Source organism: Mastomys coucha, unplaced genomic scaffold, assembly GCF_008632895.1.
Source record: "Mastomys coucha isolate ucsf_1 unplaced genomic scaffold, UCSF_Mcou_1 pScaffold23, whole genome shotgun sequence".
NCBI classification, from domain to species: domain Eukaryota; kingdom Metazoa; phylum Chordata; class Mammalia; order Rodentia; family Muridae; genus Mastomys; species Mastomys coucha.
The window spans coordinates 24452449-24479728 of NW_022196906.1; the positions used below are offsets into that span (position 1 = coordinate 24452449).

The 27280-nt window shown below is 42.9% G+C and overlaps 1 protein-coding gene across 2 annotated transcripts in view; it reads left to right on the forward strand.

The window, feature by feature from the left end:
• Positions 1 to 27280, forward strand: part of Snx19 (sorting nexin 19) — a 44371-nt gene that overhangs the window by 12308 nt on the left and 4783 nt on the right. The window contains exons 8-11 of one of the 2 annotated variants that reach the window (XM_031343586.1): positions 20 to 143; positions 22932 to 23116; positions 23936 to 24023; positions 25061 to 26492. In XM_031343586.1, coding sequence (XP_031199446.1) covers positions 20 to 143; positions 22932 to 23116; positions 23936 to 24023; positions 25061 to 25199 — 536 coding nt within the window. In that variant the 3' untranslated portion in view covers positions 25200 to 26492. Of the gene's footprint in view, positions 1 to 19; positions 144 to 22931; positions 23117 to 23935; positions 24024 to 25060; positions 26493 to 27280 lie in introns of those variants that run through there. The other variant, XM_031343587.1, reaches the window with a different exon arrangement.

Genomic DNA, 27280 nt, shown 5'->3' on the forward strand with positions numbered 1-27280 from the left:
TCTGATGCTTTGTCCCCAGGAACAGAGTTAGCTGACACAGCCTTCGATCTGATCCTTCTGCTGTTGATGGAGCAGTGGAGGTGGCTGTGTACTGAAAGCATGCACAAGTTCCTCCGCATTATCTTTGGAACTCTAGTTCAGAGGTAAGATTGCTGAACACTCTGTCACTTTAGAGCCTCAATTTGCTAAGAAATTGGACCTGGAACTTGTTTTTGTACTAGGAAGGTTTAATATATAGCATCTAAAGAGCCTGTGACCTCAGCATTCTAGGAATGTGGGGGAGACCCTATCAGAAGCCATTTTGTAACCACCTTGTCTCAAGTTTGAGTGTATATAATTCTCTAAGGTTTCAGACATAGATAGCACACTGAACATTGCCTCTGTTCCCAGAGTACTTTAACTCTCTAGTACATTGATTTAACACATTAGAGATTCCTCATTCGAGACACCAAAATGTGTCAACTTAAAAACACTGGTGATCACCACTATGCATTGGTGTGACATTAAGAAAAGAAATCAAAGCACTTTCTTTGGGGTCATTCGATCAAAAGTGAGCCCAATTCTGTCTCATGTTTTCTGTCTTTCTATAGCTTATGGTTTCTGGCCTACCTGAATCTGACCATTGTATGAGTATGAATCTGGATTCCTATGCTTATCCGAATGCTGTGTCTCGTCTGTGTGTGTCCATAACAAAGGACTTCTGCTCAGACTTTATTGGGCACTACAGAAAGCATCATGTGGGGAAGGAGGATGCTTTACAGGAACCTTTAACAGGTTAAGGATTTTACAGGGATTAAGTCACTTACTCCAACTGACCCCAAATGACACACTAACGAGTTATCCAGCAACACACATAGGCTGCTTCCAGCCTTTATAGTGGATCTTTGTTTCAACCTACTTTCTGTTTTCAGCATTTATTACTGTAACACACAAACACATGAGTTACTTTTGGGTCAGGGCATGAAAGAATACATAAGATTAAAGCTATGCATTATCTCAGGTTGGAAACCTCAATTACATGGTAAAGTCAAGGCAAGTAAGGTTGGTTATTACATTGTTCACTTAAATCCAAATTAAACAGGTGGAGAGCATATAGTTTTAAGTCTTATGTGACCTCAAAGTGTATTATTATTAACTCAGCTTCAAGGACCAGCAAAAGTGTCCTAGAATGTAAGAGATAGTCTCATAATAATGTGGTACCACGCTCTGAGATCAGTTTTCCATTTTTACATCCTCAAGCCCTGTGTCTTTCTTTCATTTCTGTGCAGTGGTCATTTCTCTTAATTGTACATAGTGCTTACAGTATGGTGAAGCAGAGAGAGACTTGGACTTGCACCTTAGCCTTAGAGATAGCTTGAAAGACTTATGAATAGATGGAAGTTTCCACAACTGATTTCTTGTCCAACCTCATTACTTTCCCCATTCATTCATGCTAGACATAGTAATAAATATTTTTTGGATCCTGAAGGCCTGATTTCACTCACTTTTTTTTTATACCATCTCCTCTCACTTTCCCCTGAATTCAGGAGCCCTTGTCTCCACTCACTCTTGTTAACAGGGATACTTATTACATTATAGAAATTATCCAGGTTTCCTAACATCATGATTCACAATAGATTCTTTTGTTCCTGGAGACACTTAGCAACACAGGAGGAGGTCTGGGTTGTCACAACAGGGAAGGAGGATAGAAATGCTCCTTGGAAGGTATCTGGTGGGTAGAGTCTTTGTATGCTACTTGCCATCAGTGTTACACAGAACACTCCCTGCTGTGCTTCCTCCCCATCTACCCCTCTGCACACACAGTGGTGGCATATTCTTCCCACAATGCCTCTAGTGCTAAGATTGAGAAATTGCTCCTTCTGTTAGCTTAAGGGCCATGAGGACCTACCCATGTGCCAGGCTTGGTACAGCTTCTTGAAATATTTGGCTGAATAAACATTTTCCTTCTTGATATTTTTTGCAGTTTTAACTCTAGTTCCGTTGTATTCTACTCTGTTACCTGTGAGTGCTGCTAATCCGGCTCTTATTTCTCTTCACCCTTTATTGAACTTCCCTTTATTGATTGTCATGCTTTCAAGAGTGGAAAGATCCTTAGTAATGGAATCTAAAGTCTGGTAGTGTGTGGTTCAGTGACATCTAGTAGTGTGCAAGGACTGGGGCCCCCACTCCTCTGATCATGTATGTGGTGGGTTGGCTTATAAACTCAAGAAACTATTCAATAGGAGCAAAACAGCATAGAAACATTAGGGAAAATTGGAAAAAAAGGATTGGGATCCATAACTTAGAAGTTGGAAGAAGTTAAGTTGCAGTGTGAATAGCCTAGAATATTAAAGGACTTAGGCCAATCCAGACACAGAACAGAGACCGTTATCTAGATCCAGGAAAATCACTGAAGAACTGCTATCTCACAGGGAAGTTTGATCCACAAGAGGCACACCGCCAGGGATACATACACAGAAAAGGCCAGCCTCACTTCAGGATTCAAGCCAAGTACAGTAAATGAGATCAAAAAAGTCATGATTGTGCTGGCCTGAACTTTTTCTTGCCTCACTGGTAGAAAGCAAGTGGACAGTGGAGCCAGCATTCAACCTAGCTGTTCCAAAGCCTGGTCTACACTACCACAGACTACTCCCCATGTTTTATACTCTGAGCTTGGTTTCCTCATCTGGGAAATTCAATTAATAATCTTTTTTTCTTTATTAGATACTTTCTTTACATTTCAAATGATATCTCCTTTCCTGGTTTCCCTTCAAAAAAAAAAAAAAAAAAACCTGTTCCCTCCCCCCTCCTGGCCCTGGCATTCCCCTACACTGGGGCATAGAACCTTCACAGGGCCAAGGTCCTCTCCTCCCATTGATGACTGACTAGGCCATCCTCTGCTATATATATGCTGCTGGAGCCATGAGTCCCACTATGTGTACTCTTTGGTTGGTGGTTTAGTCCCTGGGAGCTGCCATCCATTGAACTGAGCACAGGTGAGCTATTTTTTTTCTTTATGTATACTACAAAGTATCCCAAAAAAATCATATTTGTTCTTCAGACTAGGAAATGATGAAAAAATGTCTTATGTTTCTAATGGCTTCAAATTAGTTCTACTCTGTGTGTTTAAGATCTCCATCTCACACTAGTCTACTGTTGCCACCTATAATCATCCCTGTATGCCTGACTGACCAAGACAGATTTGAGTTTTCGAACAATGGAGGAGGCTCCATGAGGCCTTTGAAGTTGATTTATACCAGTAGGTTCTTTTGTTAAAACAGCAACCAAGAAAGTTTCAGACTTAACTCAAAAGCACAGTACGTGTACCTGGTCTAAGACACACAAACACAGACAGTGCTCAGTTTCAGTCATGTTGTCTAGATTTACTGGATAAGGAGGGCTTTTGGAACCCATTCCTAATGAGAAGGGAATGGGAGTCAAGCTCCGTACCTTCTCTTCCCGTCCGTCCTCCTGGACACTTCTGTTAGCCCAGTTAGCCAGGCAGAGAGAGCTGTCTGATGAAGCAGGGTAGCGAAGCCCAGAAGTGACTCTAGCTGTAATGGAACCAGAGAGGACACACCTCCGAGTGCCCCTGACTCCCCAGCTTTTCACCTTTCATTCTCAGAGACTTTGTTGTTTGCTTCTGTTTTGTTTTATGGTGGAGGCACCATTTGGAAAAGCAGGAACATAGCCATGTGTTCAATGACTGTAAGTGGCCTGAACAAAAAAATGTGGCTGCATGGGCTACTTGCTCACGCAGGGGTGCTAGGCTCTGCTGTGGTCATTGTTCTTTGGGTAGCTTCTGCCAATAGGTCTCCTTTCCATCTCTCCACCCTCTCCTTCACCATTCTCCTGTCTGTTAGTGCAAGGTTTACCACTGTGGTGGTTGGCACCCCACCCCACCCATCTATAGGCTAAACTTAAATGAGGACCACCTCCTTCTCTGCTCAAACCTCTCTTTCCTCACAAATGGTTTTTATTTGGCTCTCAGAATGCATTCTAGCTTTATAATTTTCCAGATACTTTTTTAATAGGAGGAAGAAGATGGGGGGAGTCCTGGTCTTTGCAGAATGGACCACTTCCCTCCATCCAAAGGCTTCAAGGATTTGACTCCTATGGCCCACAGTGTAGTCACATTAACAAGTCCCCACGTGTAGTCACATGAAGAACACTCAGAAGTTAGTATTTACTAACTTCATTTAGTAATAACTAATTTAGCTCACTTCAGAAGTTAGTATTTCAATGGATAATCTTATCGGCTTATATGTATTTACTATGCAGCAAATGTCTATTTTGGAGATTAATTCACTCAAGCATTATATGTGACATTTTGAGCATATTTTATAATTTAATCCATTTAAAGAGCTCTGTGAAGGAGGTATTATGATCCCTGCTTCTAACCTGGGGAATCTATGGTTTATAAGGAATTGAGGTTATTAAGTCAAAATCATAAGGTTCATAAATAATACACACAAAGGCTAAACCACGCTTTTCCATGGTTCATCTATAGTGATTCTCTTAACTTTCAGGGTCAAACCTTTGCCCCATGGCTTCATGGGATAAGAGCCAACCTGAAAGTCACTGCTCTGAGTAGCCAACATCTCCAAAGAGGAGATTATCAGGTCGTCTGTAGACTCCAAACTACATGCCCATATCTATGTGGAGCAGAGAGAGCACCTCTGATCTCTGATGGTAGCCTCCATAACTGTCCTCTTGGCAAACTGTAATCACTAATTTTAAAAAGGGGTTTGTGTGGTAAGCAAAGAAGCTGGGAATTTGATCTCTCCTGGAGCTGCAGGACACACACACCCAACACACCCACCCTGACCCCACTACAAGGGATGGTGTACAAGGTCCTAGTGCCCCTATGACCACATTTCTGTCTAAAACCTTAAATACTGGAGTCAAGTAGCCTTTTGCAGGTCGCTTGGGCTCCTGCCCTTTATGTGCTTTAAGAAACATGGTGGCCATCACAAGCCACAATGGCTGCTGTTGCTGCTTTACTTTTCCTGAGCTCTGTGTAGTCTTGGTGTCCAGGAGGGGATAGCCACCTAGATGTAGGTGCTGTGCCCCGAAAAATGTCCTCACTACCACCATATGGCATCATTATCTTTATGCAGACATGCTTACTTCTGCTGCTTCCAGCTTCCTCCACTCCCTGCTCCCTTAAAAGACCTATACACAGGACTGCCTTGGACTCCAGGGACTCCTGCCAGATTGTAAGCACACTCTCTCTAGCTGCAAAGGCGGGGCAGGGAGAGACAGAGTAAATTCAACCTCATGACCTCTCCTTCTGAGCCAACATTGGAGGAGTTCTGGTCTGTGCCAGGCTTATAAATTTCCCTTGATTGTTGATGGTGTGGAGAGAGTGGGGGAGGGAAGCTCAAGAGAAGTTAGATGCCCAAAAAAGGCATGGTTAAGTCAAAGGCAAGTGTTGCACGCATGCGTGGCTGACCTCATGTCAGCTTCTGTGCTGGGAACATCCAATTATGTAACAAGGAGAACTCCTTATTTGGGAGGAAAGGGGAGTGAGGATAGCAGTCTAAGCCAGGGAACGAATGAATCCAGCTCGTGCAAACGTCTTGTGTCTGAAAACAGAAGAAATCTTAAAGTTCCCTGTGTGCATCAGAAATGAATTTAGGAAACTGGAAAAATACTCAGAACTAGTCTGGGTTGGAGGGAAGGAGAGATGTACTGTGCTCCATTGTTGGTAGAAGGCTTGGGGCAGGAAGACCCAGCCAAGGTAAAGGGGTAAAATTATTTTGGAGCCCTGATGTAGAGAGTAAAGGAATGAGAAGAAGCTGGACCAGCTCCTTGCCTAGATGCCCAGAGCCATGCCACGATAAAAATAGGAGCCAGGCCAGCATCCGAGTACGTGAATGCCATGTCCACGGCTCTGCCCTCCCCATGGCCCTGAAGATGGCATCAGACCCTATGTCAAAAGGGCAGCAGACACATTCCTGGCATCTCTGTCTACATTTCTTAAAGTGTGAGTGAGAGGGAAAATGAGTATGTGTTTGTGTGTTGGGGACATATGGAGATGAAATTACCTGACATGGTAATTTCAGTGACCTGGGAGTAGAGGAGAGTAAAGAGTATATACAGTCACTAAGTATAGTGAGAAGAAGAAAAAAATGTGCAGGTTGAAGAAATCCAACAAGCTGTAAACAAAGGAGAAAATTAAATATTAAATGGCAATTTCTAGAGCTTATGCTAGGTCATGGAGTCCTCTTAGGCAAGGTATTGCTCAACAAGCCATCTCTCAAAGTCTAGAAGGTGGTGATAGAGGTAGGATCATTGGAGAGTGTGGGCTGCCCAGTGGGATACCCGTGTGTGTCTCCCAAGGACAATCACCAATGGCTCATGTGAACATTATTGCTACTCTTCTCTTATGTCACTTTGGAGTCATAGGTGTTATCTGGGTAGAACTCAGCATAAGCTGACTTTCTTGGTGCGTATGTGTGCAACAGCCTGAGGGGCCTTTGTGACAGTTACTTATTAAGGGAAACTCAAGGCCTGCCACCAAAAGGAAGGATGCAAGCAGTTACGATAGGAAAGGGCCTGACATTTATTAGATTCTCACTAGCAGGTAAACCTACTAATACTGCTACTAATAAATACCTACTGCATGTGCTGATGTGCACTTCTACAGGCATCCCGCTTCAGTGCCTGAACAGTTCCTTCCCCTCGCACGGCATGCCTCCCTTTTGTACAAGCTTCTTCACAAAACCTTACCTGCTAAAATCTGCCTCACTAGGCTCCAGGGTCTTAGTCCTGTCTAGTCTTTAGTTTTCTCCAGACTGGTCTCTGGGTCAGATGCCTCTGATGCTACCTCATGCATCTACTTCCATCAGCAGGTTCTGACTTTCTTCTTAAGCACTCCTTGGCCAGAAGTTAATCTTCCCTAGAGTTTCTTTTCTACACCCTGTCCACAACAAGAGAAAGAATATGAAAACAATTCTGAGTCACCAGGAGACAAGTGCTGTGTCTCTTTACTCTAGACCTCACTCCGTCCAGTACAGTGCCAGTGCCATGCTTTGTCTCACACCTAACTTCTTCCCATGACAGCTTCTCTAGAAAAAGCATGTGGTTTTGCTGGAGCACCAGATCCTTTGACTCAATACGTCTTTAATTTCTTGTATTAGGTTATTTCTGGCCCAAAAGTATCATTGACCTGGGCTGTGTTTTAAAGTGCTGAAATTAGAGGCTTTGTGTAGTGATGGCTTCCTTCAAATTGTATTGTGTCTCCTTAGTTGGAAGGAATGTGTCTTGCCAAGGCTCACCTACTAGACACATTACAGGGAAGCCATCTGTGGCTGAGCCAGGAAAGACCCCAGCAGTTTTGTCAACTATATACACTGTCTGACTTGCATTTGAGGGGTGTCACTTACTCTAAATTCATATTATATTAAAGATATCATGCCCTATCCTATGACATGAGAATCTCCACTTAATCTAATAAGTATTATTATAATATATTACAGTATAATATAACATTGTAATAGATGTGTAATAACTATCTGCTGTCTATGATTGTGTGTTTATTCTTCTGTGTATTTTATAATGTTCTTAAATTTTCATATATTCTGATAGAAGTACAGCACTAGTCATTATAAATTGAAGGGGAAAATCAGAATATTGACGCATTTAAACCTAAAGAGAATGTCATTTCCCAAGCCACATTATCAGTACTTGTTGCCTACCTGCAATGACAAATAGGAACCTGAGAGTGTGAGTTTTGGCAACAGATTAGACTATGTAAGATTCTTGAAGGCAAAGATTCAGCTTATTCACAGTTGTGTCTCAAATGCCTCCTCTGACATATAGAAGACACTGACTGAAATTATGTTAAATGAGCAGATGTGCAAGATCGCATGCAATCCCATTTGTCTTAGTACGTCTCTCATCACTAGTGAGAAGTTCGAGTATCCTTGGCAGTGCTGGGGGACAAGAGGCACCCAAAGAAACAACCCCCCGCCCCCACCCCTGCTCGGTTTTTCCCATAAAATGTCCCCATCTCCAATACCCAGAGCTGTGGTTGCACCCACTCCCAGGCTACTCAGAGGCTGTCTGCCACTACAGTACCGTTTTACTTTCTGAAACAGCACAGTGCCCTTGAGCATCTTGGCCCACTGTGAGGTCCCACTGACCTTATGCTCTCTGGAAGCAGACCCTGCTGTTGTGCTGTCTATGAACACTCCCTACTCCCTTTCCACATAGGAAGAATGTGGGAATTGAAATCAGACAGACCTGCCTCACTCTGTGTGACTTACTGAATGGAGGTTGTTTAGGAGAAAGCTAATGTGGAATACATTTTTGGAAGAGGAAGCTATGTGTTTGGAGCTAAGTAGTATTTCAAAGAGTGCAGCATGTATGAATGGGGTACAATACTTATTCTTTTACATAGAAAGCAACTAGCTCGTAATAATTTTGAATGCTTTTAATCTGGTTCTCTGAATAGTGAGTGCATTCTGTGGCTTGGAAAATTAGTACTAAAATTCTCCCTGTACGCACCAGATGGCGCTGCAGGTTAAAAAATACCATACACCTTCTGTAAGGAAGATTGACTTTGCAAGCTGTGGCCCCAGTGTAGGGGAATGCCAAGGCCAATAAGTGGGAAAGGGCAGGGTGGCAGGCATTGGGAGGGGGAGGCAACATGGGTTTGTTCTTGTTGTTTTTGTTTGTTTGTTTGTTTGTTTGTTTGTATTTTGGAGGGGAAACTGGGAAAGGAGAAATTTATATCTAAAAAAAAGAGTATCTCTGCCCCGTGATTATAATGCCTAAGCATTGCTCCATAATTCAGGAGCCACTCCATGGTGCCAGTGACATAAACAGGCTGAGTATCTTTCATCCTTCACATCCTCCCTGATCTGATGGGTCCTCAGCACACTGTTCTCTGGTCAGTCTTGTCAGAGATGGCCTTTTGAGTGGGTCCCATCCCTTAAGAGTTCAGTGCTGGAACTGATGCATTGAGAACAGAGTGAACTAGAGGTCTGTGGTAATAATGAGCTGGACAGACATCTGAATTGAGAGAATTTTGTCAGATATCTCTGAAATAGCCCATATTTAGTCCCTTTGGATCTCAAAGCCTTAGATATGCATGATGATACATCTGTGTAAAGTAGGTGCTATGCAAGTGCTCTGCCACTGAACTATACTCCATTCTGATCCTCACTCTGTCCTCAGAGTAGCCATCAAGTGCCCATCAAGGAAGAAAGTTTGACAGTGGAGCAGTGAAGGAGCAGATATGCACTGCCAGCAATATGCTTTAGTCTCACTTCAAGGGAATGGCAGCAGCAGTGGATTGCAGTTCTCAGGGAGAGTTAGGGCTTCCTGTGTGGGTGACTTGCTGTGTGGTGCAGCATCAAGATTAGCCCCAACAGCCCTTCCTCTCCTCCTTTCTAGTTTTATGCATTATTTCCCTATGCTTTCTAACTATAGCTGATTCATACAGAGTTGCCCCCATGCAAAAACCCTGGAGCTGCCCCAATGCTGTCCTTGTCTCCTTAGTATCTCTCCTTGGAGTCAGGATAACCTTCAGCTTGAGAAGCTTTTGAAAGTCATCCTATAGACAGGACAGCAGAAACCAGTGCCATTAGATGACTCCATAGCCACTCCCACACCAGGTACCCCATCTCGTTCGCTTTTCTTTCTCTCCTGCTTCCCTGCTAGGATTTCCTGTTTCTTTCTCTTAGTCATCTGTTTCTCCTGTTGATCCTTTGTCTGCAAGACTGATCTTTTCTAGCCTTCTGTAGCCATTTTCACAGCCTGTCTTGAAGTCCTGCAAGGTCTGCTTATTTAAACAGGATCCCAGGTAATTCTCTTCCAAATCTTGGCTGAGCACACTCCAACTCTGGTACTTCTAATACTAGTGACATTCGGAAGCAGGCGCTGTCCTGATAAAGAGCTCATAATTACCTAGATCTCTTTCCTCTGCCTCCTTTCTTCTTTCCCTGCAGTGGTGACTACACTCTCAGCCAAGAGGGGAGCACCCCTGTGAGTTAAAGTCATCAGGAACAGTAGGGGCCCTGGTTGTCAGGACAACCACTAACTTTCTGCCTCTTCCTTTCTTTGTGTCTGGCCTTTCTTCCTGGTGCTCCAGTGCTAAGGGCTTCCCACCCCTCACTGCCCTTTCCCCTTGTCTGACTCAATCTTCTTCTGAATGGGTGGCCCTTTTCATTACTGGCCCACCTCAGCCACCTCCCTGCCTTTGCCCTCCACTGAAAGACAAGCTCAGGGTTATTACCTGGAGACTGTGTATGAGCCAGACCTGCAGTTCACATGGGGCCAAATTGGGTGGGGGATGAGATATTGTAGGTCCTCTAGTCTCTATAATGAAAGTGTCCTTGTTTAGTAAAAAGAGGTTAAGCTTTGGGGAGATTCTGACATAATTTTCATGTTACCCCTAACTTAACAGGCTTCTCTTCAATCTGGTTAGTTACTCTGTACCAGTGACTTATTGTTTCTGTCTTTGTTTTCCTGAGCCTATTGGGAAATTGAGGCACAAAGGGCAAAGCTCACTGTCTTCTTCCTATTCTCTGGATCTGATGGGGTTGTTACAAGGGATAGGTAGGGTCACTTTCTCTGTTACATGCACAAAGACAGCATCTTCAGAAACATTTTCAGTTTTCGTTTTTTTCTCATTTCACCTTGGTAACTTTGTGAAGAGGATAGCATAGGAATCCTCCTGTTTGAAAAGCCAGTCAGAGGTGTTTGAGGTTATGCTGTGGTTACTAACCAAGTGGGGGAGGGGACTTGACTGCCTTCAGAGGCAGATTTGTATAATATATCTTCAAATTAAAATCTTAAAAGTGTCCCCATGTCCAGCTCTGGAACAAATATCTTCAGACCACCTTTTGCACTTAGTCTTATTTTTGCCAGAAACTACAAGTGTCTCCTTTCTGTGCCATATTTGTTAGAAAGGGAGCCAGCTTTTGATGTTTGTCTGTGTCCTCACCCCACCCCCATCCGGCTACATTCTTTTCTTCTTTCTAATTTCAAAAACTGGTTTGGAAGCAGCTTGGTGTTGTTCCATCCATCAGAAACACTTCCTAAAACACATGGGTGACTTAGTCATCGTAGACTTCTCTCTCTCTCTCTCTCTCTCTCTCTCTCTCTCTCTCTCTCTCTCTCTCTCTCTCTCTCTCTCTCTCTCTCTCTCTCGTGTTTGACTTTCAGTCCTTTGTGTCCTCAGGGCTTATTTTCCAAGAAAACCAACAGAAAGAAACACAGGCAGCTGGCAGCTGGCAGCTGGCAGCTGGCTCCCTTCCCCAGGATTTATAGTGTGTAGAAAGAAGCCACGGCTGGGCCACGAACCCTTGCCTTTCACCCCTTGTCCCTTCCAGCAGGATGCATAAGTACATGTTACTTGCCCATTGCATAGATTTTTCATAATAAATTCTTCATTCTAGATCAGCTAACTTATTACCAACATATTTCTGACAGCATCCACCCTGCAGCTGGTGTATTGGCACACATTTTAATTTGATTGGTAGCTTTCAAAAAGTCCATTACTAGGAAAGTAAATCTAAGGTGTATGGCCAAACATTTATGCAAATACATAAATACAAAGCATGTTTATATTGTATACAGTCTACTGGAGTTTTTGTTTTGTTTGGATTGGTTGCTTGGTTGGTGGTTTGTGGTTTGAGGAGTTTGTTTGCTTGATTTTTTTTGTTCTGTTTTCATACCAAGGGCTCACCCTGTAGCCCAGGCTAGCTTCAAACTCTTGATCCTTCTATCTCATCTTCCCAAGTTCCGAGACTACAAGTGAATGCCACCATGCCCAATGCTTGCTTCTTTGCTTGTTATGAGACAGTCTCCCTTTGTAGCCTAGGTTGGCCTCACTGGGGATCCTCTTGCCTCAGCCTCAAAGTGCTGGGATTGCAGGGTTATACTTCCATATTCCAGCTTGTCCACAGTGTTTTCAATCTGTCACTGTCCTCTACTATAAGGGTGAATGATTAAAAGCTTACAACTTGTTCTCTTCTTTAAATACTTGGGTATATGCTTTGTCCAGAGTTTATTTCGAACTGTAGCCATACTCGAAAATCAGAGATTTCCTCACTACAACACATGAGCTGATATTCTCAGCTACTCTTTTTCAAGTGTAATCATTAAAAAATACATGAAAAGAGCCCCAAGTCCCCACAATAGGATGTTGAATACCCAGTGAGAGGTGCCAACTTACAAATGAGGAGTTCTAATGTAAAACTAAGGTTTTTACAAAGGAATTCTGTGTGGCTTGGGGAAAGACTAAGCAGTCACTTATGAGAAGCCCAGGGAAGGCTTCCAGACCAGGTGATAGCAGAAAAGAACTTGAAGAGTGAGGGCAGTCGACAGTAGTTGTGAAGATGCTGAGCATTGAAGCAGAGCAGGAAAAGTGTAGCTTGTCTTTGGTTCTCACGGGAGCTAAATGGTTCAGTATGTACCACATTCAAGACAGACAGAGCTCACTCACATGGAGCCCTGAAGACTCTCACTGAGCCTCATGAAGAACCAAGCAACTGTCCATCACTAGATGGGATGCAACCTACAAGCATACCTCATGATGACAAGATCATGTTGGCAATTTGGAAAAATCACTTTAACAGTGCTGTAGACAATTAATAGAAAGAGACAAAGCTTCATTGAGGGAGATAAATTAGGAAAGAGTTAAACTGAAGGAGATGAAAGTTGAGAAGCTCAGCTTTGGTCACTGCCAACAGAATGCTATAGGTGATAGATTCATGAGATGTTGAGGTAGTAAGGTGTAATGTTGGATTGGGGTCAAAGACAAGAAGAAATTGAGAATGATTTTTTACAGAGATTCTGCCTTGTGGGTTGAGAACTGTGACTGATAGAGTGACATATCTTTCTGGACAGTGTGTCTGGATGATGGCTGACAGACTGCCACTGCCTACAGCAGTAGCTTTGCCTGGAATGCAAATGGATACAGTAAAAGAAGCATAGACTCCATCTCTAATAGTTACTAGACTCTATATGCAGAATGTAAGGCCTAGAGAATGTATTTACCCATGCGTCAGTCTGTAGTTTGGGGTGGGTTTCTTTTCTTTTCTTTTCTTTTTGTGGATTGTTTGTTTGTTTGCTTGCTCGTTTATTTGTTTTAGATGGGGCTTCCTGTATTCCAAACTGGCCTCAGATTCAGTATGTAGCCGAGTATTCCCTTGAAGGTCTGATCTTGTTTCCTCCACTTCTTGAGTGCTGGGACGACAAATGTGGGTTGCCACACTAGGTTTATGTTCACTGTCAATAGTCTGCAGTAATTCATGATGGCCTCTAACCACAAACACGAGAAAGTCTAGAAAAGACGTTCTTCTGGAGACCATCATTCAAGTACAAGAGAGAAGTTGAAGACAATAGATAAAGTAAAAACTGGAAAATCATTGCTTCACATGAAAAAGAGTGGATGAGAGATACTAGGATTCATAGAAAAGCAAAACAGAGTGAGACTTTAAACCATATTGCTTTATGAGCTATAGAACCAATGGAATTGAAATATTGGCTGGGCAGTGGTGGCACACACCTTTAATCCCAGCACTTGGGAGGCAGAGGCAGGTGGATTTCTGAATTCGAGGCCAGCCTGGTCTACAGAGTGAGTTCCAGGACAGCCAGGGCTACACAGAGAAACCCTATCTCGAAAAACCAAAAAAAAAAAAAAAAAAAAAAAAAAAAAAGTATTAGCAACAGAAGTACTCATGAAAGTTCTAGAATAGAATTGAGGTAGATACTAGACTGATTACTATGTATCTGTCACTGCTATGCTAAATGCTCCTTCGAGTAAGCCAGACCCCTGCCCTCCAAGCTTTAAGTCTTATTCTTTTGGCATTGACAAAAAGCTGTACCAGTACAGAGGTTCAGTGAATGTGTGAACAAATTGCACACACAAGTCTAATGAGGGAAAACAGAAGAATCAGCATCCAGTGAGATGAAGACTGATGTTGAGATCAGATTCTAGGTGAACACTGAGAAAGAGCGGGGATATGGACTGAGTGATGCAGATGAAGTAGTAATGGACTGATCTGAACAGTGGCCAGCACACTACCACACAGGACCTAAGACTGTGGGTCAAAATTAGGAAAGAGCAGCTTTCTAAAATCGATTTTGAAGTCATGCTGATTGTTTGGGATAAGTGCTAGACTATTAGCTACTTACACTGAGAAAGCATTTATTCACCCACAACAAACAAATGGTGTGTAATCTAGGTTGTATCATTTCTGTTTGTGCTTCTTTGAAAGGAAAATGGTCTAGTAAGAATGAACAAACATGAAGGTAGAATTGAAGTGTACAATAAAAATGGAAGTAGTAATACTAGAGAATTTAAAGTATTTTGTGTGTTTTGTTTTTGTACTAAGAATTGATCCCAGGCCACGCATTTGATATGCAAGCATCTTCCCCGAGTTGTGTTTGTAGACCAGAGATACAGCTTAGCTAACCTGGAACTCATGATTACCCCACCTCACCTCACCCCACTGATCCCAAGCAATTCCTTCCTCCATGTGCCACCAAACTGACTGTGTGTATTTCAAATCCATGTACCTAACACAGATAAGTCCAGTCTGTGAAATTAGATAAATTTATAATTGCCACTAGAGATTCAGTGTCCATAAAAAGGATCATTTGTGGTCATTTGGAAATGGATTGCACATGGGCAGATGTCTTGCCTTAAAACAAAGAAAAAAATGGATAAAGGTTATGGGTCCTAACATCTATCTCTGGAAGTTTCTGAAGTATGTTATGAAATAGATGTTATCTGAATACTCAGGAAAGAAAACAGTGAGTCCAAGACAGTGGCTAGACTCCGTAGGGAACATGTCCTGCCTGGTCATAGTAGCTGCTTTGACAGGATTATGAAAGGGAATAGTGATGATTACATGTGTCTGAATTTCAACAGCTGGTTGTTTGTTATGATATGTCTATAGAAAAGATGGACATACTGAGAGAGAGAGAGAGCGAGAGAGAGAGAGAGAGAGGGAGAGAGAGAGAGAGAGAGAGAGAGAGAGACCGATATGCCCCAGGAAGCAATTTCTAGTGATGGAGTATTATTCCTCCCGCTCCCCTCTTCAGTGTTTTTTCATAAGTAACTTTGGAAGCAACTCAACCCTAGAGGAATGATAAGGTGAATATTGCTGGCTTAGCTAAAGTCTATGAGTGTTTTAAATGTATATATGTGGACTGCAGATTCAATATCAGTTAGTGTTTTTATGTATGCCAAAAGTCATGGACTTTTGACAAAAAGCATCTAGATCAAAGAAGGCTCTGTTGCCTACACCCTGCTAAGCAGATCACTTCCCAGGCATGTGTGGTTCTGTGTCCTCTAGTTAAGAAAGGAGCCATGAAGCAACACAAATCCAGAGCATGGAATCCTCTTTTTCCATCATTCAAGACATCATTAGGTAGCTGATGGTTGTCCAACTTTGAAGATAAAAGAGTAGAATATGTATAGCTTATAGAAGAAATGTAATAGAGGAATAAAACTGTAATGTGCCATCTTTAAAGATAGATTTACTCTGATACTTGTTAACCCAGAGGCTAAAACTAAAACAAGTGACTAGAATTCACAAGGGGACAATATTTTAAAAGCACTTCTAATATTCTAAAATTACACTTTTAATTAAGCTTCCATAGGTCACATTGCTAATGGATGACAGAAGTAAAATAAAAGCCTATTTCTAGACTCAACAGACAAGCCCTGTTTGTGTCTTGAACTTATAGAGAGGGCTTTGCTTCAAAGGAGGTTGAATAGGAGTAAGTGCCCTTCCAGTTCTTAACTTGTTTGTTCCTCTTAGCCACCTATTATTAAGGTTTTTCACTGTCCTCAGCATGGACATGTGTAGAGCTGCTGAGATCTCACTGTCCCCAGCATGGACATTTGTAGAGCTGCTGAGACCTCACTGTTCTCAGCATGGACATGTGTAGAGTAGCTGAGATCTCATTGTCCCCAACATGTACATGTGTAGAGCTGCTGAGACCTAACTGTCCCCAGCATGGACATGTGTAGAGTAGCTGAGATCTCATTGTCCCCAGCATGTACAGGTGTAGAGTAGCTGAGATCTTATTGTCCCCAGCATGTATATGTGTAGAGTAGCTGAGATCTAACTGTCCCCAGCATGTATATGTGTAGAGTAGCTGAGATCTAACTGTCCCCAGCATGGACATGTGTAGAGTAGCTGAGATCTCATGATCCCTAGCATGCACATGTGTAGAGTAGCTGAGATCTCATTGTCCCTAGCATGCACATGTGTAGAGTAGCTGAGATCTCATTGTCCCCAGCATGTACAGGTATAGAGTAGCTGAGATCTCATTGTCCCCAGCATGAACATGTGTAGAATTGCTGAGACTGAAAAAGTCACCTCTACAGTTCCTGAAGGACCTTGCTTAAGATCCTCAAATCTCTAACTTATAGATTTCTAATTTAAAAAAAACTATGATAGAGAGATAGCTCCAAGGTTAAGAGCACTTGCTGCTTTTTTAGAAGTCCTGAGTTCGTTTCCCAGCAACCATATAATTGTAACTCCAATCTCAGGGGATATAATACCCTCTTATGGCCTATACAGGTACCAGCCATGTACTTGGTACATAAACATACATGGAGATAATATATCTATGCACATAAAATAAATTTTAGAATATATATTGCTTGCAATTCTCAATTATTAAAAATATTTTTTATTAAACCATTGCATGTTTGCCCTAGATATAAAAATAAGAAACCAGATTCTTAAGTTATAGTGTTAAGATCTTGTTTTGATGGGCATGTCTTACAGATGTGGATGCATGAAGCATGGCTCTAAACACAAAAGCAAAAGTCACAGAAGCTTGCACCTACTCAATAATCCAATTTAGATTTCACAGTAGGTGCATGGAGGGTTTCTCCATGCTAGGGTTCCTCACCCTCAGAGTTCATTTCCTCTCCATTCTTCTCCAACAGAGGACAGGAAAGGATAGTGACCTAAATCCACAGTCAGAGGGCAGCAATGTTGAGCTTTCTCAGAAACAGCTGAGGAACTTGGGTCTGGCTGGGTTATCAGATTGAGAAGAGTAAAGCTCCAGACTAATGTGGGGCCTGTGAATAAACACAAGAAGGGGCCATGGCAGGAAAACAGGCTGAGAAAGGAAGCAGAGAGAAAGAAGCCGCTTTATCAAGCATGAAATCAGCAAAAGCAACTTACTTAATAGAAAAGGCCCCGAGTCTACACTGTACCTTCCCAGGGCCCGCTTCCTCTCCCACTCTAGAGATTGGTGCTACTGAGCAATGAGCCAGTATATAATTTGCAGGGTACCCTGAGATGGCTGATGTTTTTAGGAAATAAAAAATCCCTTGAGATGTCTCATAATTCCTAGTCCATTATACGTATTATTATATTAAAACTTTTCTGAAAACTTCTGTCCACAATAAGAAGCACATTTTATATTGAAACATTTATATTGAAACATTTATATTGAAACATTTATACTGAAACATTTATATTGAAACTGAATGTACATTCATACAGACATGCATACAGGTACACATGCATATTTAATCTATACATACTCAGGCACATACATGCATGAGAAATCAAAGTGTCCTAATATATATAATGCACTTCTATATTTTCTATTCAAATTCTACTTATATTTCTTAAAATGTTGATACAAGCAGTAACACATATTCTCTAATTCTCTCCAACAACAATTTGAAGGATATTGAGCTAAAGTGCCAAGGTTTTAAAAACCACTGTAAAAGTAGCCTGATATATTGAATAGAAAAGACCCTTAGTCTAATGTAGTGATTCTCAGCCAGAGCCATTTTGTTCTCAAGGGACATGTGGCACTGTCTTGAGATACTTTTGGTTGTCATAGCTACCATCTAGTTAAGGTAGAGGATCAGAGATAGTAGCTCAGTACTTTCTAATGTGTAGAATAGCTCCTCACAGTGAAGAATTAGCAGTCAAACCATCAGGAAGTGTTAGGGTTGAAAACCTTGCTTCAAGCGTCATAACATGAGTCTCCAGTTTTAATCTACTGTAGGTCTATTTCAATCAGTAGAAAATGTCCATAAGTAGAAGGACAGGTCATTAAAGGTCAGCTTTAACCTGGTCATCTTTTCTTCTCTGTTTTCTTTGAATCAGTAGATAATTAAGAGATCTATTATTTTCATTCATTTACAATGCACTGGGAATTTTTGTTAGAGCCTTACTTTTACACATATTTTCTATTTCATGACTTCATTGTCATTTCTCATGTGTGTAAGCCACATAAATCTAGAACCATTCTCACTAAGCCTACAGCTCTCTTAGACAAGAAAAGAGAGGCAGCTCTACTACCTCTATTAGACACAGGCTCCCATATCTTCTCCCCTCTCAAGACTTGATTCTGTTGTTTGGATGAGAAGTGACCTTCTACTCACCTTGAAGTGCCATACTAAGCCCTGGTATTAAACTGTCTCTGTTTTAGGCCTTGCTCCGTTTCCCTATTTATAGCTATTTCAGACCAGGTTCTCCTGAACGTGGAATAACATGCATTCCTCTATAACTGCAAGCCCTAATTTTCACATCCTTCTTTAAATACCTGGCATAGTAGAAGGCCCTCCAGTGTCCCAGATGCCCCAGTGCAATGTATTTGCCCTTTTTTGTGTTATTGTTGCTTTGTTTTGTTTTGAATTTGGGTCATGGTATTTACTATTTTGGAGTCACCCAATAAGGCTTCCATTCAGAGGTGGCTTGACAGGCTAAGCTTGTGAGTGACAGTTAGGGTTGAAGCGATAAAGGTGGAGTGACAGAAAAAGACCTTTCTAAATCAAATATCAGACCTGGAATAGTGATGGCAAATAAAACCTGCTGGAGGCTATTCTCTACCATTTATTTCAGTGTGTTTACTTCATGCGTCTTGAGTTACATAAACAATGGTGTTTGTGTTAATAAGTGGTGCAGCAGAAGTGACTTCTGATAACCCGTGGAGAGATGTGTGTGTTTATAGCCACCCTGAAACTTTAGATTTAGGTTAGGCACAGGGTAAGTGAGCTGGTTATGGTGTAACACTCCCATAATCCCAGCATCACAGGGTAAAGGTAGGAAGATGACAGGTTCAAAGCCAGTCTGGGTTACATGAGGCTAGAAACCCCACTGCTGTCCAACACTCCCATCCCTTTCCTCTAAGGGAACTCTATATTTTTTTTAACGTATCCATTCTGCTGTTAAGAATAGAGTAAGACAGGGCTAGAAAGATGACTCCACAGTCAAGAGAATATAATGCTCTTACAGAGGACCACGGTAGGTGGCTCACAGCCTCTTGTAACTCTAACAACCTCCAGTAACTCTAGGTCCAGTGGAGCTAAAATCTTCTTATCTCCCTGAATGCATTTACAGACACACATCACACATGATAAATAATAAAATATATTTATTATTATTATTAGATATTTTCTTTATTTATATTTCAAATGTTATCCCCTTTCATGATTTCCCCTCTGAAAACCTTCTATCTCCCCCCCTTCCCCTGTTTAAAGAAATCAATTTTAAAAGACTAGAATAACATATGGAATAGAGAGATGAAATGAACAAATAAGGAAGGGTCACAGGAGTCTTGAATACTCCCTCATGTTTGTCTTCCCCGTGGTAGGTAGCTCAATTTCTGAGTGAGCCCAGTAGGATTCGGAAGTTAAAGTTCAATAGAGAAATGGAAGGATGGAGCTGGAGAGACAGTTCAGGGGTTAAGAGCATTGGCAGCTCTTACACAGGACCTGGGTTAAATTTCCCAGCACCATATGGTGGCTGGCAGTGGTCTATAACTACAGCCCTAGGGGCTCCAACCCCCTCTTCTGGCCTCCACAGACCATGTACATACCGAGTACCCAGACATACATGCATGTAAAATACCCATACACATAAAACAAAAAATTCTCAAAGCAATTTTTAAAATGAATGGCTATATGAAAGTTTAGAGAAAATTTCCAGAATAAAAGAAAGGGGACCTTGGGATAGAGAATCTCATCCCTCTTTGTTTTCAAGATTCTCCTGGTCTTTGCTTCTATCTAGACACCAAGAAAGGCCAATTATATCAAATATCTGAATCTACAGGCTTTGAAGTACATCCTATGTAATCTGAATGAAGCACATCTTTAGAGAGTGGATTAAATGACAGTCTAGACACTGAAGCAGCAAAAGTACATGAGGACATGACATTTAGGCAGGAGTAGTTATGGTGGCAGTCTTCTTAGTTTGCATTTTGCTGTTTTTCTCTACTGAACTGAAGTACTCATTGTTCATGATGGAGTACCACCCGTACCCCCCTACCCTCCAGCTCAGAGCACAGAGGATTTGTTGGCTAGTACCAGGAAGCGAGACAGGTCTTGGAAAAGCAGGACTGCAGGAAAAATCTAGACAAGAGGGAAATTCTGGGAAGAACAGGCATTTAAGTCACATGTGATCCATGTGACCTGTGACATCTGCTCTAGAAACTCCTCCCTTTGTAGACCTGAGTTCTGCTTCTGCCAGTTTGCCACAGGCTCCCTTCAGACATTCTTGGGGTTGACTTTGAGGCCTTCCTCTGATCAGCTCTGTGCTCTAACTTTGCCCTGCATCCCAGAGACTGTTCTTCACTAGCTGGGAGGGCCTAGTCCTCACTGACAGTTCCTATGCTTTGCCTCCCTATATTTAACTTACCAACTCAGCCGCATCACCACGAACTGAATTTTACTATCTTGGACTTTGATTCCCTATATTCCTAGGATTTGAAGAGTTGTAGTCAGATTTGTATATGTTCATATTGTGTGACATAATAAAAGTTGTTTTCACCCCACATCTCTGCATGAAGGAGCTAAATTCATGTGGAAGAAAACAAAGAGGACATCCTTGCCATAACGAAGTGTGAGGTCCTATCCTCATTGGATAAATTAATATAGACTCAAATGTCTCCAACTCCTGTCCTCTGAGACATGCCCAGAAGATGCCTGAGGCACCCAGATGCTCTCTTGTGTGAGGAAAGGTTACATGGATGCAGAGGTTGCTTGGAAGAGTTTGAATTCTTGAATTACTAGCCCCAGAAGACAGAATTAGAAGCAAGCTTCCTTATTTCATGCTTATCAACACAAAGCTGAGCTAAACTTCTTCCTGGCTAATGTATCTTGTGCTAAGAGTCTCCAGGCTCCTCAAAGTTAGCAAGACTCTGTCCATTCCCTCGGGTCTTAGATGAGAGCCAGCACACCCGGTTCACCTTAGTAAAATGTACAAATGTGTATGTGGCTTTCAGTGAAGAGGGAGCCCGGAACCACCTTATCCCCTGCAGAGAACCTGATCAGGTCACTGCAGCCACCTCCCTCGGCTGCTGCTCTTCTATAAACAGGAACAGGAATTCTTCTTGCCACTAGATCCCTCTTGTCAGGCAGCTTAGGAGCGCTGAATGAAAAGCCCTGTGGAAAGGAGCTGTGGCCCTAATAATAACAGACGAGGTCCTGGTGGCTATTCTGGGCAGGAGCGGCTTTGTACCGCTCTTGATCTCTATCGAGGCTTGCCATTCTTGCCCTGCTGTTACCTTTGGACTTCCTATTCTTAGAATGGGTTGTGAGCCCTGGGCTTGGGGGATTGCAGCCCCCAGGACTGGAATGCCCAGCTTGAGTGGAATGCAGACAGTCTGACAGAATGGAGGTTAAATAAAGTTTGCCCTGTCAGCCCCTCTTCTTTTGGATGGATGACAAGTAATTTGGATATAAGAGCAATGGCATGAACTGCCACGGAGTATGGTCCCAAACAACCCTCTGGAAATAAGTAGAAGCTGTTAGTGGTCTGTCCATGACCAGCATAGCCATGCCAGTCCCCTAAAGAAGCCTCAACAGTGACTATGTGTCACTACAAAAAGATACAGAAACAAAAAGAATAATGTTGACACACCTTCAGAATTTTTAGCTGAGTTCCACAATTGGCTTATCTGCTCCTTAGAGTTACTGATTTGTGTTTGAAATCAAAACAAAGGGGAAATCTTCATAACATGAAAATAGATGTCAATTAACAGATACTTTGAACCACAAGGTACTTTGGGGATTTTTCAGGCAGTTTAAGACATAAGACTCTGGTAGTACTAGTAGTCTAGTTAAAAAGAAAGCTATAAACACATAGTAAAGGAATTCATATTCCAGAGTGAAATATTAGCTACACACATTTGCCACATCATCAAGTGCCAATGGAGGCATCAGGAGGAGGGCTCTTTTGCCTGGGCCTTTCAAGGGGGACTTCATGTACCAGGGTTCAGATGTGCAGAAGAGAGGCTAGAAGCAATGTGTGGGTGTAGACCATCCTGAAGACATGACAGAGGCCTTGCAGGTCCCCTTGCATACCAGAATGGCAAGAAGAAACAGTAAGAGAGTGTATGAAAATTCCCAAAGCCTTAACTCCTGGGCAGTGTTTACAGGTCACTGAGGCCACAGTGGTTTTCACTAGAGCAGAGATCAAGTTGGGTGCAGCCCTGCTCCAACTTGAGGACACCTTAGCATCTTCTCTGAAGTGCCTAGCATAGTATTATCACAGTTGCTTATCTTGATGATGAGCTGGCTTGGTTTCCATTATGAAAGATCGTGCTGGTGCTGTCAGTTTATCAGGATGACTGTAAGCAAATACAGTAAGAACGCTAAAGCTTGTTAACAGTGGAAATCCACTGCTCACCCTGCTTGAGGCTGTGAGGGTCCAGGCACTGACAGACTCAGTCATATTTTGAATTACAGACTCTATCTCCTGCCTATGTCCTTACATGGTAAAAGGTGAAGTGGCTAGAGGTTTGTGTCTTTTTAGAAAGGGCACCATATCAAGGGCTGTGGCCCATGCCCTAATTACCTCAAGCCCATGCTCACGAATACTGTCAGAACTCACTGTTGAGATTTGAAAATAGGAGTCTGAGAAAAAAAAAAGATGCAAAAAATATGCAGCCCATTGCCTTGAAAATGCTGGGTTTCCTGAGCTTTCTTCTCTCTTCTACCACAGGTGGCTAGAAGTACAGGTGGCTAATCTGACATGTCCCCAGCGCTGGGCACAGTACCTCCGTCTCCTTCGGGAATCTATCTGGCCTGGTGGAGTCCTGCCCAAGATTCCACGACCCGGAAGGACTCAGGCACAGAAAGAAGCTACTGAGGAACAGGCTTTGCAGAGCTTGATGGGTCTCCTTCCAGGTAATGGGACCAGTGAGATGGTGATCATGGGAATGTATAGTTGTCCTCCCAGCCTGCTCTGCCACTACTGCCCGGCATCCTTCCCCATCTCTGGAAGGACACTCAAAGTCCAACTGAGCCACTTCTCCAACTGATGGAAAGGTGTTCTTGGCTGTGATTCTTCTATCCCTCACGCAAGTGATAGCAAGGAGTGGAAGGGTCACTTTGACCACAGATACTAAGGGACAGTCCTGCAGACATGTGGGTTTAAAACTTTTGGGCAGTTCCAAAAAAGCTGTTACTGCAGCGGCGGATATCAGCACCATTGCTACCACATGAAGATGTTGAGTTCCCTGCTAACATGGTGTTTGGGGACCAGAAAAGAACATGATGTGTCCTGCAGAGCTCACACTTGATGAACTGTGTCTTTAGTAACAGTTAAACACAGCGTGAGGAGGGTGTTTTTCTTGTGTCATTTTTTTTGGGGGGGAGGGGGTTTCAAGGGCAGGGAAAGCAGTTTATTCCCTGTGGCTGTTGTAATGAACTCTGCCCTGGATAATCAGCTTGAGTTAACTATTTCCAACCTAAACAGTGACACTGAAAACTCCCCTGCACCTTTGTGGCAGATGCTAAAGTCCTTTTGAGGCTCATTCTTAGTTACACACTCAAGACTTTCATGACTTTCCTCTGTTCTGTGGGGTTTCATTTGTCTGTATAGCTTCTGGCTATGCCAGAGTAGCCAACCTGTGAGATGGTAAAAGCTCTGGATGATGCTCTTTGATTCTAAGGCTGAAGTGGTAACACAACTATCTTATTTGTTTGTTTGTTTGTTTCCTTCAGATTTTTTAGTAGAAATCCTGGGGGTGAACAAGTGTCGGCTGAGCTGGAGTCTAGTCTTGGAATCATTCCAGCAGCCCCTCATCAACAGGTAGGCTGGAATATGCATGCCTAACAAGCATAGGTAATGCTGTGTGCTGTCGTGGGTGGCAAGGTTGGTTAAGGACAGAGCCCAATATCAGAACAGGACTGCACCTGACATGCAAAGGGTCCACTATCCTGATTCTGCACACCCTCAGTGAAAGCCATGCTACCAGCTTTGGAGTGGGTTGGTGGTAGTCAGCAGCTGTAGGACCAGCCACTGGCTGTGTTTGGAAAAACTTGGTGCAGTCTTAGCACGAGCTACTAAAAATGCCCTGTTAACCTCCAGGCAAGAATATTCCTTGTATCTAAATATTATAAAATGCCATACTTTTTATACAGTTATATTAGCACTTAAGCACTATGCTGAAGAAGTGTGATCAATGGATTTTCCCAACTTCTTCAAGTCCCTATGGCAGGAACCCACCCTGGCCTTTGCAGTTCAGGTTACGAGATGACTTTCAGCACAGGTTCCCAGCTACACAGCAAAGCTGTGCTTAGTATTGAGATCAGAAATTGTCATTGTTTAATGAGCCATAAATAGGACTGTAAGAACATAATCATATAAAGGGACTAGGACTTCGAAATTTTCAGAATTGATAGCTTCCATCTCTAAGGCTGGAAGGCTTTGGGGAAGTGTCAAGTGCCCTTACATCTGCCCTCCCAAGCCTACGCTATAATCTCTCAGTTCTCGGACCACAAGGGTTCAGTTCATGGAGAGGAAATCCATAGGGATGCATCATCACATGTAGGAGTCAACTGTAACCTGGCATCACAACAGTTCTTCTTAGATTCTGCAGAGTAGTGCTAGTATGCTGATGTAACTATAGAGAATGTCATTTCATACCACCTGCTCTCAAGTACTGTCCTTGAAGTGTCGAGCTTTCGGTAGTGCCATAAACACTGATTCATGGCAGCTGTCTCACAGACTCTGCAGCTTCTGCTATCGTTGGGGCCTCTTAGAGTTCTCTGTAAGATGGGAGGCTGTAAGACATTGCTATAAAGTAGGCCCTCTTCTCAATTGGTTGTTCTATGCATTTGTTTCAGGCACTTGATTTACTGCCTTGGAGACATTATCCTGGAGTTCCTGGACCTTAGTGCCTCTGTTGAAGAGTGTGCCCCATCCACCTCAGATTCCACCTCAGATTCCCCAGGCAGCCTCAAGAAGATGGCTGTCTCCACTTAGCTAGGACACTGTCTCCAAAGGCTTGAAAAGGAGATTTTTTCAACTTCCAGAGACAGCTAAGATGCCTGTGCCCTCTGGAGCTAGGCTAGCTGAGCTGGCCTCCCTCTCAGGCTCAGGTCCCTACCAGGTCTCCCTTAGTAACACATGACAGAGCTACATAGCCTATTTGCATGTGTCCTGTTTCCATAGTCTTTGGCATGAGGATTGCTGCGGGGAGGAGGTCTCATTTCCTTGGGAACAGAAGCTTGAAGCAGAGGCTATTCCTTTGCCTTCTTCTCATCATCATGGTTTGCCAACAGCATGGCCCTGTACATGTGTGCACCTAATCCACAAATGTACTAGTGGTAGGTAATACAGGAGAAAAACTATAGCCAGATTTCCTGGGAGGAGAAACAGTCTCCTGAGCTCTCTTTTCCTACCTGGAAACTAAACATTCATTCAGGATCACTCCCTCACCCTGCCTAGTTTCCCAACAATTCCAGAAAAGGAGGGAAGGAAAGTGTGTCTCCAGGGACTTGCTCTTTGGCTGTGTTCTGACACAGTGGACTTGTGAAGGATGTCAGGAACTCTGCTTCCTTGGGTGGCTATACTTTTCCTGTCCAGAAGGCTTCAAAGCACACTGGCAAACTGCTGGGAAATCCACTCCACCCTTCACACCCTTTCCTGCGAAGGATTACACAGCAGACTTTCTTAACTTTCCTCCCAGCCCCTACCCATGTCAAATGCATTTTGGATTTGTAACTTTCCTTCTATCAACAGAATTGCATGGCAAGTTACATATTTGGCCTCAGTATTTCCAAAGAGAAGGGAAAGTACTTGTTCCACAGCTGAGGGTGTACAAAGAATAGAAGTCAGGGAATAAGTGGGGATCCCTCCACAAGATTCTGGCAAGAATAATATAGCAAACTTGTAGGATACGGATTTTACTTTCTGTTCCTTAAAGGTTGAATTAGTCCTTAGGAGCCCAGCAATGAAAGCAAAACAGCCTGGAAAGATGGAGCAACTGAGAGCAACTGTTAGAGGAAAAGGGAGTTGGAGGGAAAGTCACCAGGGAAGAGCTGCTGCCTAGTGAATGCACATGAATAGCTGACATCCCCCAGGGTACCCATGGGAGACCATAGCCAACCCTCAGCTCAGTATGTCTGTGTCACTCTAGCCTTGCTACACTGAACTACGGAATCAACATGGATGGGGGTCATGGAGAAAGCCTGGTGAGAATCAGGAAGGCATCAAGGTTTTCCAAGACTCTAAAGTATGTGATGAACACACAATTAAAGTTGTTCGTAGAGAAGAGGTTGTGGACTTGTGTCACTCTCCTATCCTGAGAGGCTCATGACTGTACATTACACTCTAATGTGACTGGGAGGCTTACCATGCTGTTCTTGCTTAAAAAGAAAAAACGGTGAATGAGATAAAGTTTCATGGCCTCTTCTGCCCTTGAAGCTTGACCTGATGGCTCCAAAGTTTTTGAAGTAACCCGGTCCCTAGTTCCTCAGAGGCAAAGGTAATCCAACACGTCCTCTGAGTGCCTGCTAGGGATACAGTTTCAGGGGATACCTTAGAGCTGACCCTGTAGCTCCTGTAGTAAAGGCTCCTTTATTGTGTATTGATGGAGTGAGCAACCCTGATTGCTGAAAGGCTTCTCTCCTAACACCCACACCTGCACATGACCGTAGCCACCAGTGTCCATTTGAATCTGCTACCAGTCCTGGTTCACATGGGCACAAACAGTTAACCCAACATACCACGAGTTCCTCTGACAATGAAGTCTAAGTGATCTTTTCATGCCTGCAGCCCAGAGAACTTCCCTATGTTTCATTTTATATAAGAGAACCCACTTTTACTCCACCTGCCCTCAAAAGATAAGCTATCCTCAAGAGGGAAATAATAAATATAACCAAGGATATATCAAAACCCATCTGGCTTTGAAAAAGTTTGGTAGCAGGCTCGAACAACAAGATCATCAGCATACGGGAGAGAGACACAGATGCTGGAGTGATGCTTCAGGCTGGCAGCGGGGAAGCGGGGAACTGAGCCCACACTAGTCCATTTAGTTCTTTCCTGTTTGTTTGGCTTTTTAA